Here is a 13,462-nt window from a genome sequence, read left to right on the forward strand (position 1 = left end):
CATTTCTTCCTTGCAATTGTGTACAGCTGGCGAGCACCCGTAGGACTCCTTTCCCCAGCTCACCTGTCCATTTGTCCTTCTTCACCCACCTGGAGCAGAGTTTTCTTTCCTCAACCTATCCACAATCTAATACTAACCTATCAAGCCCTGTAAAGAAGAAATCACTATACATACCTTTTCTGAAGTTGTTCCAGTCCGGTCTCATACTAAACTGTCAGCGGCGGATTTGCTGTGGAGGTCGGTGCAAAGGAGGCAGCCGGCAACAGAAGCCCCATAGTAACTCTATGCATGACATCACTTCCCATTAATTTCACAGCCTTTGTTGGCTGGCTCCTGCACAGAGCCTTCACCGCTGGAGACCGGGCCAGAGCGGCTTCAGAAAAGATATGTGTGAAAAAGTAGTTGCCCCTCCCATGCTGAATCATGAATGAACTGTGATTAACCACATTTTTTTGGAAAGCTAAGCTAAATTTCACTTGCCACACCCAGGCTTGTTTACTGCCAGACCTGTTGAATCTAGAAATCACATAAGTAGAAGCTGTCTGACAAAGTGAAGCACACTAACAGATCACAAAAAGCCACACATCATGCCACACATAAAAGGGTCAGAGGAGAATATCCATCCGTCACAAGCACCCGTAGATCAAACTGCCACACACCCAGAAAGGGGTGTTTGCCCTAAGGATATGCTGTAATGAGCAGGGAAGAATTTTTGGCTGCCGGGAGTGTGTAAAAATTAATTCAGAAGTTTTAACATTTGTGTGCCAAAACAGATCCGTGAAAAATCAGCCAGATTTAGGCATGATCTAACTGTCCATATCCTAATTTATCTGGTAGTTGGACGGGACACAGTGCAGGAAAAGGTATCACCTACACTGAAGAATTTGTAATGATCTTACTCCTGAGATTACTTGCCGTGGCTCATATTGTCAGTCAAACTACAGAGTTGAGTCGTTTGACAATATGAGCCACGCCAAGTATTGTGTTTTTCACCATGAGTTGTCTGTTCATGTAATAAAATCCAATTATTTTCTACAAATTTCCTGTCTGTGATCCATTCAAAGTCCCATTTCTCTGAGGAAATTGGTTTTACTATATGTATATGAGGATGGGATCAACAGACAGTTTTCCATCAGTTAACAAAGGCAAATCTTTTTCTTTTCATACCAACAGTGAGACATGGTGGTGGTAGCGTGATGGTCTGGGGCTGATTTGCAGCTTCAGGACCTGGACGACATACTATAATTGATGGAACCATGAATTCTGAGCTCTACCAGAAAATCCTAAAGGAGAATGTCCGGCCATCAGTTTGTGACCTCAAGCTCAAGTGCACTTGGGTTACGCAGCAGGACAATGATCTGAAACACAACAGCAAGTCCACCTCCAAATGGTTCAAACAAAGCAAAATTTAGGTTTTGGGTGGCCTAGTCAAAGCCCGGACTTAAATCCAGTTGAGATGCTGTATCATGACCTTACACAGGCCTTCAAGCTGGAAAACACTCCAATGTGGCTAAATTAAAACAATTCTGCAAAGAAGAGTGGGCCAAAATTGCTCCACAGCAATGTGAAAGACTCATTGCCAGTTATAGCAAACGCTTGATTGAAGTTGTTGCTACCAAGGGTGGCACAATTAGTTATTAGGTTTAGGGGGCAATTACCTTTTCACATAAAGCCAGGCAGGTTTGGACAGCTTTTTGCCTTAATAAATTAAACCATCATTTAAAAACTGCATTTTGTATGCACTCGGGTTATCTTTGTGTAATAATAAAATTTGTTTGATCGGAGTCATTTAAGTGTGACAAATATGCAAAAAAATAAAAAATCAGAAAGAGGGAAAATACTTTTTCACACAACTGTATAGCAATTTGTTCTTTACAGGGCTAGATAGGTTAGTCTTAGATTGCGGAAGCCAGTAGATTTACAGATTTTAGTTATAGGGTTTTTTTAAGCTAAAATAAATTTCCTTTACAAAGTGAACAGCATATTTGCCTTTAGTAAATCAACGCCTCAGGGAGCCAGTATCAGACACATCCACCAGCATATATCCAAAGACAAAATATCAGTTTGGCATGTGTCTACTTTTTTAATCTTATGTAAAATCCATTTTTTCAGATTTGTATAAAGCAAAAGTTAGAATTTGTCTCAATTTTATTGCTGTTTGTGTCCCCACTGGGGAAACACACCCACTATATTTGTCCTACTAGTCATAAATCATCCAATTTGCAAATTTATTCTGCTGACAATTAAGAGAAACATTTTCCTCGCTCTGGAGAGGTTTTGTTTTACTTCCTGCTGTGACTCTGGGACAGAAAGTGAAAGGAAATTTCCCTGATGGGACAGAGACAAAAAAAAAAACCAAAGCAACAGCAAAAAAAATAAAAGGAATTGGCACCAAATACATTGTAAAGTATGTAAAGGCAGACTGAACCAAATATTTTTCTTTTTAACAGCAACTTTGAGATTACTAGCATTACTTTGAGTAGTGCTTCAGAACTGTTGCATATGTTGATGCTATATAAACACGGTGCAAACTGCATCATAAAATAGCGGTGTAAATACTTCTGTATTTCACCCAAACATGAAAACACGACAATCCCTCTCTGTGTAAGACGTTACATATTTAATGGAAATAACTTTTTTATAATTGTCAAATATTAACAAGAACGTTTTTGTTTAATATATTATCTTTATTAAAGCAAAATAAATAGATTCTTCCAGTTGCTCAGATACATCTCCTCCCAGAAAATGCCCCATGCGTTGCACAGCATGCACTTTTAATTTGTTCCCTTTTTTGTACGCATTTCCCTGCCAGAGGGCCCAGCAACACAGCAGAAGAATGTGCTTATATGTCCCCTCTAGCAATGAAAGGGCTTAAATAAAATTCTCTGCTTTGGAATGACAAAGAAAACAAAAAAAGTTTAGTATAAACCTTCAAGTAGCAAATATAGAAAAATAAGGTCCTTTGTTTACTCAAAAAAGAAAGAAAAAAGTTTAAACCATCCAGAAATGTTCCCTTTTAAAATATTTGGCTCAAACTTGTATTCTGTGTCCTAACAGTTGTTTAAATTAATATCATGCTATAAGAAACAATTCATTCCATGCCATAAATCTTTTGAAAATCACACCTTTGTTCCCCTTAACTTTTGTGTACTTTGAGTCTTTAGCTAGAAAGCTCTATAAACTAATTTGTAACGCTTCTCAAATTTAGCAGTTCCGCTGTCTAAAGTTGAGAAATAATTTAGCTGTAATCCGTATCAGCCCAATTTACCCTCACTATAAATGGTTTATTTTTTTCTCGTATAAAGTATGATTTTTGCAAGAAAAAAAAATGATTTGGAAATTTATGATTGTGTCTCTCATTGCCTAATTAGCAGCATTGTGGCAATGAGAAAGAAAACTGGCAGTATTTAGACATTCTGTTGTCATCAAGATAATTTTCTCCTACAGTAGCTTGGTCAAGCCTTGGAGAGGTACACTTTGGTAAACATCTCCACGGTCAGTGCTTTGGCTTCGCCATGGCTTTTCCCGCCTACACATTGGTACCCTCATCATCTATAAACCTGATAATGTCTCCTTGGGAGTCTCCAGATGAACTACGGACCAGTTCCAAAGCAGCAGGAGATGTCTCTCTATAGTCTCTTGACATCAGTCCCAAAAGGTCAACCACTCGGTCCTTTACTGGGTCAGCATCTTGAGGGCTACACAATGATCTCCTGGATGTGAAGCTGGGGCTGGACTTCTGTACTTCATTCTGCTTGTTAGATTGTTGATGAGCAGCCATTACTGGGGATGAATTGCTATGGGATACCTGGCTCACGTGGTTCATTTGTGTTTGGGGGAAATGGCCATGACATGGGGACAGAGACTGATTCACAGTCAGAGGACCACAGCTTCTAAGCTGTCTGTGGTGAGGGCATGAATGTCTAAGGAATGAATCCAGAGAAAGTGCAGGATGAACGTTCTTTCTGCACAAGTTCTCTGGCTGGACTGCCTGAGGCGGCTGGGGTAAGGCCTCCATCCATGCTGTGTTAGATTGTGCTCCATCTACCCTTGGCTGACCAGGACAGGATGATCCAACAAGGCTTGGAATGGTAACTTGGGACTGCTGCCCACTACAGAAACCACTGCTGTTACTGTAGGTGTTGTTGAGGCTAGGGGTGAGAAGACCCACTGAGGGAGATGTTATAAAGTTCTGGTTGAGGAGCACAGGCCTCATAAGCTGTAGCATCTCATTCAGATCCTTACTCAGCTGGGTAACTTGTTGAGAAAGGGCAGTCATCTGAGGGTGAAAAAATAAAGTTAATTACATAAAGAGTCATTAAAAGACATGTTGCAACAGAGAACACCTACTATGTAATTATAAAAGTTGTGATCAACACCATAAAATCAACAACCTAGTATAGCATTGTATTCAGTGATCTTCACAGGGCATCCAGAGGGGGGTCAGTACCTAATGGGGCGCACACGGTCGGACTTTTCGACCGGACTGGTCTGACGGACGCCAACGGACCAAATCCGGTGGACAATCCGATCGTGTGTGGGCTTCACCGTACCTTCAGCAGACTTTTCGAGTTGCAAATCTGACGGACTTTAGATTTGGAACAGGCTTCAAATCTTTACGTCGTAACTCCACCGGACCCAGAAATCCGCTCGTCTGTATGCTAGTCCGACGGACAAAAACCGACGCTAGGTGTACGTCATCACGTACAAATCCGTCGGACTTTGGTGTGATCGTGTGTAGGCAAGTCCATTCGTTAGACGGTCCATCGGAAGTCCGTCGAAAGTCCGAAAATTTTGTCGGACCAGTCCGGTTCAAAAAGTCTGCCCGTGTGTACGCGGCATTAGAGTAACCTGTTTGTCAAACTTTTCTCTTGCCTGGAGTTCTCTTTTATCCCTGTTAGAAGGTGGGAGTGGGACACAATGATGCTGTGCTCTCTAATTACCTAGATCAATGATAGAGATTTCTTTTTGTAAAAGGGAAAACATAGAAAACATGTCAGTCCATTTCCAGAAGCATAACATACCAATTCTTTCTATTCGTTTTAAAGTGATTAATATACCCAAAAACATCAATTTATTGCAGCTTAACAATTTTTAGATGTGGTGGCTGCATTTGTTTCCCTTTTGTGGATTTTTTTCCCTTTATTTCCACCTGTTAACTATGCCAGTAAGTCTGTTAGTTTTCAACTTCCTGTAACAGTCTAACCTGTTCAGCAAAAGTGTCAGGGTGTTGCGGCATACTAACCCTGGGTGCTTACGATAGTCAGAGTATATTCATTCGCTCAAATCTTTACCCAAAAAGAAAAAAAAAAGGTTGCTGCAACTGTTTAACTGGAGTTCAGCTGTGAAACTGATTTCCATGTTTAATATCCCTTTCAATAGTTTGGCCCAAGCTGACCCAAACAAACTATTTACTGCACTAATGGGTGTGCTGTATTACCTGTATGTAGCCCCAGTTCAGGCAGTGGAATGGGGCTCAGCCATTCACTGGAAGATTGTATTCTCTGAATGAATTAGAAAGCTTCCTTTCAATGGCCGAGGCAGAGAGGCAGGCAAAAGACACTATGATCTCTGATTCAGCCAGAGAAAGCTTTGCGTTCATTCATAGAATACACAGCCTCCTGTAAATGGCTATAGCACCTGTCAGTGCAGTAAATAGTCCTAAAACCAATTCTAAAATTAGTTCTTAAACTATTTAAAGGGCCATTAACCACTTTAAGACCAGCGTCGTTTTGGATTTTAGGTGTTTACATGTTTAAAACAGGTTTTTCTGCTAGAAAATTACTTAGAACCCCCAAACATTATATATGGTTTTTCTTCTAACACCCTAGAAAATACAATGGCGGTCATTGCAATACTTTTTTTTGCACCGTATTTGCGCAGCGGTCTTATAAGCGCACTTTTTTTGGAAAAAATTCACTTTTTTGAATAAAAAAATAAAACAACAGTAAAGTTATCCCAATTTTTTTTTATATTGTGAAATATAATGTTACGCCAAGTAAATTGATACCCAACATGTCATGCTTGAAAATTGCGCCCGCTCGTGGAATAGCGTCAAACTTTTACCCTCAAAAATCTCCATAGGCGACGTTTAAAAAATTCTACAGGTTGCATATTTTGCGCTACAGAGGAGGTCTAGGGTTAGAATTATTGCTCTCGCTCTACCGGTCGCGGCGATACCTCACATGTGTGGTTTGACCACCGTTTTCATATGCGGGCGCTACTCGCGTATGCGTTCGCTTCTGCGCGCGAGCTCGTCGGGACAGGGGGGTTTTAAGAATTTTTTTTTTTATTTTTATTATTTATTTTACAATATTTTATTTATTTTTACACTGTTTAAAAAAAAAAAAATTGTGTCACTTTTATTTCTATTACAAGGAATTTAAACATCCCTTGTAATAGAAAAAAGCATGGCAGGACCTCTTAACCCCCCTGGCGGTATTCCCGAGTCTGGCTCGGGGTGGATTTTACATACCAAAAGCGGTATCCCCGAGCCAGACTCGGGCTTGCATCGCAGGATCCAGGAAGAGTTTACTTACCTTGTCCCCTGGTTCCTGCGATGTCTCCCCGCTGTGATCGGCGAGCCGCTGTGTCTCGCTCGATTCACAGTGCCGAGCTCCGTTCCCTGCGAGCGTTGCGACGCACGGGGACGGAGTTCGGCGGTAAATTCAAAAGTGAAACACACAGTATAGATACAGCATACTGTAATCTTACAGATTACAGTACTGTATCAAATAACTACACATCCCCTTTGTCCCTAGTGGTCTGCCCAGTGTCCTGCATGCAGTTTTATATATATAAAACTGTTCTTTCTGCCTGGAAACTGGAGATTGTCCATAGCAACCAAAACTGTCTCTTTACATCAAAAGTGGTTTTAGACCAGCTAGAAAAAAGCGATAATAAATTATAATCACTTGCAGAATTGAGCGATAGTGATTTGTGGGGAGATCCGTCATCAAACACTAAAAGTAATAAAAGCTACAATTCTGGAACTGAGCAAATTTCAGTGTTTTTGATTTGATTACATTATTATATAATTTTTATTATTATTATATTATTATGTGTTTTAATTATTTATAGTTATTTATTATATTATAATTTTTTATTTCGTTTTTCAAACTTTATCATACCCGGGATGTCTACTAGACTCTTGTTTGGACAGATTTAAGTGAACTATTCCTAAGAATTACAGGCCTACAATATAAAACGCCAAATTTCTGTGCAAAATAATGGTACCGCTTTCAGCACCTAAAATCTGAAATAATCATACCGCCAGGGAGGTTAAATATGAGATCTGGGGTCAAAAAGACCTCAGATCTCATATTTACACTAAAATGCAATAAAAAAAAAAAAAAAGTCATTTAGAAAAATGACATTTGAAAAAATATGCCTTTAAGAGGCGTGGACGGAAGTGACGTTTTGACGTCGCTTCCGCCCAGCAGTGTCATGGAGACGAGTGAGCGCCATCTTGGCCTCACTCGTCTCCAGACACACAATGGCACAGGACGCGATCGCCTCCGCCGCTACCGACGGCTCCGGTAAGCGGCGGAGGGCACCGGATCGCGGCGGGAGGGGGGGGGGCCCTCTCCCGCCACCGATAAAAGTGATCTCGCGGCGAATCCGCTGCAGGGACCACTTTTATCTAAAAGCCGGCCGCCGCACGAAAACGGGGATACCGGGTTTATGGCAGCTAGCTGCTGCCATAACAACGATATACCCCTTCAAACTTAGGACGTACATTGTCGTGCGGCGGTCGGGAAGTGGTTAAAGAGGTTGTAAAGGCACAGGGTGTTTTTCCTTCATGCATCCTATGCATGAAATTAAAAAATCTTCTGTGTGCAGCAGCCCCCCCCCCCAATACTTACCTGAGCCCCCTCTCGATCAAGCAATGTCCATAAGAGCCTTGCCTCTTCAGGGATTCACACTCCTGATTGGCTTTTGGCAGCAGCAGGAGCTACTGGCGGAGGGAACGGGGCCAAGCTGCGGCTCTGTGTATAAATGAGCACACAGACACGGCTCGGGAGTGCACCTGTTTGGGGCACCTAGCAGGAAAGGAAGGAGCCAGGAGTGCCTACGTGGGACTCAAGAAGAAGAGGATCCAGGCTGCAGGTAAGCATAACATGTTTGTATTTAAAACAAAACAAGGCTTTAATGTGGCTTTAAAGGTGGAGATCAGCTTTAATTTGTTAGTCAAGTCCATTTAAAGCATTTGTTAGCCCAGCACTTCATATTCCGAATATGTGCATGCTATACCATGTACTTGTATAAGAAAGAATCCTGTTCTCTTTGTATTGCTTCCTTTATGTGAAATCCCTGATGTTCCTGCTAGTCTCCTTTCTTTTCTATTAAAAACTGACCACACTAAGCAGGAGAGCACAGCGTGGCCAGTTCTCTGGCTATGTTGGGAACTTGGTGTACTCTCCTCCAATGAACAGACTTGTCCTGACACCCCCCCCCCCCATGCTGCACAGTCATTCACTAGGAAGCTCAGTGTGCTGCTGCTTCTCCTCTCCCAAACCCCCCCCCCCCAGCTCTTATGCAAACGAGAACGGAAATTGTGTGATCACTTATAAAAAAAGGGAAAAAAGTATTTACAATGTTTTTTTATATCTATGCAAAAATGTTTTGTCTTTCATTTCTATTTTAAACTGAATGGGTTGTTTTACAAGCTGATCGTTTACAATCACTTTAAATCTGTTAGTGCATCTAAAGCCTCATACACACGATTGGACTTTATACAAACTTTCCCGTGGATTTCTGTACAAAGGGTGTTGCCCATGAACTTGTTAAGCATACACACGGCAGGACTTTTTAGGCAACAAATACGAACGTAGTGACGTTTCAACATACTGACGACACTTCAAAAGAGGACGTTCTATTTTCCGGCGCCACCCTTTGGTCAACTTCTGTATTGTTGTCTGATCTTTTGCATTGGTTCTGAGCTTGCGTGTTTGTATTTGTATTAAAGTCCGATGGTTTTGTGTACACACGATCGGACTTGCCGATGTCGGACTTTTGTTGCCGCCAAGTTTGACTGTTCGCACAGCCAACATTTGTCCGATGAAAACCAAAAAAGTTTGTCCGATGGAGCGTACACACGGTCGGATGTTGCCTTAGAACAGCTAATTTGCATGTTTGTTGTTTAAAAATCCAATCATGTGTATGGGCCTTAACACTACCCTCTCCTGAGATTGACAATGCTAATGTCCAAAAGTGTCTCTGTTGCTCCTGCCTTAGAATGCAGATACCTTAAGACAGGAAATGCATTACTGGCTGAATCACCAGGTGAACAAAAAGGAAAAAAGCCTTAAAAAAAGAAAGCAAATTCAACTATCACATTTATGGATTGGTAAGCAGCAATATATACAATTTTTTTATTCTTTAAAACTGCTTTAAGTATTTAATTAAAAGGGAATAGAATTTTTACGTAACCTACAGTTGTATTACTTTTTTTGCATACACCGCATGTGAAAAAAAAAAACGCAAAACCCTCAAGTATGGTATAACTATGTACGTGATCCCACGCAAAAAGGGTTTAACACGGAACTGCTTCATATATGGTTTCAGAGTGGTGTGTAGACCAGGACCAAGTATTCCAGACTGCTAATACAATGCACTCTCCTCATTTAGCTATTACTATTTAGGTCTAAACAATTACTACAAAAATAGTCCTCACCTCCTGATTCAGTTTCACAATACTCTTCCGGGTTTCCACATTTTCTGTAAGAAAAATATAATGTGTGATAGTTTCCACCATACACATTGCACACCACATAAAATTACTGAAATTACTTTAGAGCCATGTGTGCCTAGGGATCCTGAATGTATTTGCTGTTATTTATTCTCTTCTTTTCACATTGCCTGTTTAAAAATTACAGCAAAACCATGCAGCAGCTGTAGCGATTTTATTTTCCCTCTAAAGGAGAGCACCTAGCCGAATACTTCTATTTGTAAATAAGCATCCGGGATGCCCTTTCATCTACACCGGACCCTTATCCTTCTTGATGTTCTGATAGAAATGTTAATGAGGACACCCACAAAAAAAAAGGATGCATGGAGTTCCCCTAAAGATACATACCAGACCTTTATCCATGATGAGGGTCTGGCATGCATGTCAGAAGGGAATCCCACACACACAAAAGAAGTGTGGACCCCCAAAAAATTCTATACCTGGTTTGGGATTTAAAGGGGAACCCTGTGCAAAAAAAAGAGAATAAAAGAGAGGGGTGTCCCCTCCCCCTACAAGAAAAAAATCCATACTAGACCCCCACTAGAGCACGCAGCTTGGTGTGTGCCCCGTTCTAAACCAAACCAGGCTCACCCCCCCCCCCCCCGTCACTTTGCTGGCCCGCCAGGCTGCATGCTCAAAAAAGGGTTTTGTATAGGTTTCTTGGGGGGACCTCACACTTTTTTTGTTTTAGGTTTCCCCCTTAAAATCCATACTAGACCGGAAAGTCTAGCATGGATATTTATTATACTGTCCGCAACTTGGTCTTTTTGTATTCTTATAATCTTTGTAAATACAGACTTTAAAACCAGATTTTAAAAAGACTTGAGTCTAAGCTGGACAGTACAGGCACATCAACTTAAATCCTTACCTGAGTTGGAACATCTGGGTGAGTTTTCTGAGCTGAGAGGTTTGGTATTAAAATCAAATGTCTGCGTAGTAGGTGAACTACACTCAGTCTCAATGCCATCTACAAATCTGCAGAAATAAAGCATCAATCAGTGATTGCACTCATATACTGTACAGCCTATATATTATAATATACTGTTTGAGCATTTGTCTTTTTAATGATATTGAAAGCAGCTGTAGACCCCTTGCACACTGGGGACGCGGCTGCGTTTGTGGTAAAGCGTTGCTCGTTACCTCTGTTTAAGCGCCACTTTTCCGCTTTTCACCCGCTAGCGGGACTCTTTTAACCCGAAATAAGGGGTTAAAAACTCCAGGGTTGAGGCGCTGCCCATTCATTGCCATTCATTCACCCGCCCCAAAGATGCTGCTTGCAGGACTTTTCCGAACATCCCACAAGCACACCGCCCGGGTGTGAAAGCACCCATTGCAGAGAATGGGAGGCAGTTTTCAGGCGCTTTACAGGTGCTATTTTAGAGCTATAGCTCTAAAAAGCCTGAAAACTGCCTCAGTGTGAAAGGGGTCTTAAGATCATAGGCAGGGGTGATGATTATTATTATTGCAGTGCTTTAAAGGAGACACTACAGTTACAATACAAATAAAGAGAAGAGGGTAAGGAGGCCCTTGCATGTGAGAGTTTATAACTTTATGCTTGTAGCTCCCATTAGCTCCCATTAGTCCTGGCCATTAACTCCTAACCAGGGGCCTATCGTGGAAATGCACGTGTAAGACGGTGACACTGAGCTGGATTTTTAAGCCAGTTGTTGGCCCAGCTGGATTAGGTTGTCAGGTAGGAAGCAGTAAAGTCCATCCCATTCTACCAGCTCTGTAGCTTCACAATTTCTGTAGCATGTCCTCTCGGGCATGGTTATGAGCCATGACATTGTAGTACACATGAGCAAGGCCTTGCATTTCCTGGTGGTCTCAGGCCTGTACCCTAGGCGAGTTCTGCACTACGAAAGGGAACCACATTGCAGTACCCCTAACGTCCAGGTGAATGCATCATGGAACCTAACTGATGCAAGAACCACCATCTCCACTATTTGCTCCTGGCCTGAGCCGGCTACCAGTTACCCCCCCCCCCCCAGGTAGCCCCAGCAGAACGGTGTTTCTTCAGTCCCATATATTGACTTTTGCTTCCCTATGACCCAGGCTGCCTAAGGCCATGTGTGTAACACCTTTATTCTACCTGTATGGGACTCACTCCATACTACACCAGAGTGGCATGACTTTTGTAACACCACTCATTATTAAAATAAAAGGTGAAAAGTCCATATAATTTATAATAATGTATTATTCCACATGTAGCGCTGGTAGATTTGCGATCTACCATATGTTAGGTAAATTTAGTAACTTGTTCGTTAAATAGATTAGGTTTGCCTCTGTTTCAGCTTGGCTAACATTGTGTGTGTTTCCATACTGACCGGTGGGTGTCTCTGTTATCACTGGCCAGTGTTGGAAAGGCAACGTGTCGAAGCGTATGGATGCTCTTCTGTCCCAGAGACAATTTGGTGGAGGTGATCCTCCGAGTTGCATTCTGGGCGAGGGTATTTATGGGACAGACGCCATATTGTGGGGTCGTTTTACAGCCACCTGCTGGCCATCCTGGCTGACAGGTATGCATTAGAGAGCAATCTCGTGGTCCTCCATTCCGGAGGCCCACACCGCTGCGGCGCGGGGGTGGGCCCAGAAGCTTGTCTGGGGCCTACCACAGCGGCCGAGGAATGGTCCTGAGCTGTCTATCCAGAAGGGAAGAAGCTGGACAACCGAGGAGATCCCAGGGGAGGACCCGTCATGGAAGGATCATGCAGCGTGCTGGTCTGGAGAGGGGCCTGGTGACTCAGTTGGAGGATGTATCCTAAAAAGTAACTCTACAGCATAGTGTTGCCGGGTTGGCTTAAAGGTTCAAGCACTGTGACTGACGTTCATTGCCAAAAACCGGTACATCCTGTGGCAGAGGATCGTACAGGTTTATCCCAAATAAGTCTGTGGCAGAGACTTTTGTTCGTGCTACGTACTGGCTGCTAGACAAGTGAGAGAGGTCTATCCAGGCGAGCAAAGAGTGTGTCCCACGAGGGGAGCGCATCCTATTGTAATATCCAAATTATACCAGGACATTTATCAACAATCTTATAAGAAGATATTTGAGTTTCTTCTGCGGTTTCCCTTCTGCCTCTTTCCTGCTACTTTCTTAGTAAATCGTTTAATAAAGCATTGAAAACGTATTCAAGTGTTGGTGCGTGTATCGTCCAGAGGTAAACTCAACGAAACCCTAGACCCGGTGCCGGTAAAACAGAGAGCAGGAGAGTGAAGGTAACAAGCCTGCTTAAACCAGCAGCTCCACTGAGAGTTAGTGCTACACACACAATTGGTACTTCAGCAGTAAATATGTAGTCCATAAATAGTCCTGTGGAGGGTTGCAGATAAAATAACAATCCCACTTTAGGATGAATTGGGAATGGGGGTACTCAATTGCAAACTTAGTTTTGTACATGAAGCTTTCTCTTACCATGGTTAGGGTTGAGATCCTTTGAACTAAACTGTGTTTCTCCCCCTGAAGTGAAGAAAACACTTAGAGCTGCTGACTACATTCTTCTTAGATATTCTCCAACAACTCCCCTAACTACATCCTTCCCATCTCTAAGTACTAAGGGGAAATCTCTCCATGTTTATAGGGTGGGCACAGGGATAAAGAGCACTTACCCCCCACCTCCCCCCACATACATTGTTTTGTGCAAAGCCTACAAATATAGGTATTTGGATATCTATTTAAGAAATAGAGCTATCACCTGCTTGACTGTACAGTGTTTTTAAAAGTTGCTTCCAATT

The 13,462-nt window shown here is 42.2% G+C and overlaps 1 protein-coding gene across 1 annotated transcript in view; it reads right to left on the bottom strand.

Moving 5' to 3' along the window:
• Window positions 1-13,462, bottom strand: part of LOC141146828 (voltage-gated delayed rectifier potassium channel KCNH8-like) — a 758,049-nt gene continuing 744,587 nt past the window's right edge. The window contains exons 13-15 of the mRNA XM_073633462.1: window positions 10,599-10,705; window positions 9,677-9,720; window positions 1-4,279 (exon numbers count right to left, since the gene is read on the bottom strand). Coding sequence (XP_073489563.1) covers window positions 3,530-4,279; window positions 9,677-9,720; window positions 10,599-10,705 — 901 coding nt within the window. The 3' untranslated portion in view covers window positions 1-3,529. The remainder of the gene's footprint in view (window positions 4,280-9,676; window positions 9,721-10,598; window positions 10,706-13,462) is intronic.

The sequence above is a fragment of the Aquarana catesbeiana genome, linkage group LG06, assembly GCF_042186555.1.
Source record: "Aquarana catesbeiana isolate 2022-GZ linkage group LG06, ASM4218655v1, whole genome shotgun sequence".
Lineage (NCBI taxonomy): Eukaryota > Metazoa > Chordata > Amphibia > Anura > Ranidae > Aquarana > Aquarana catesbeiana.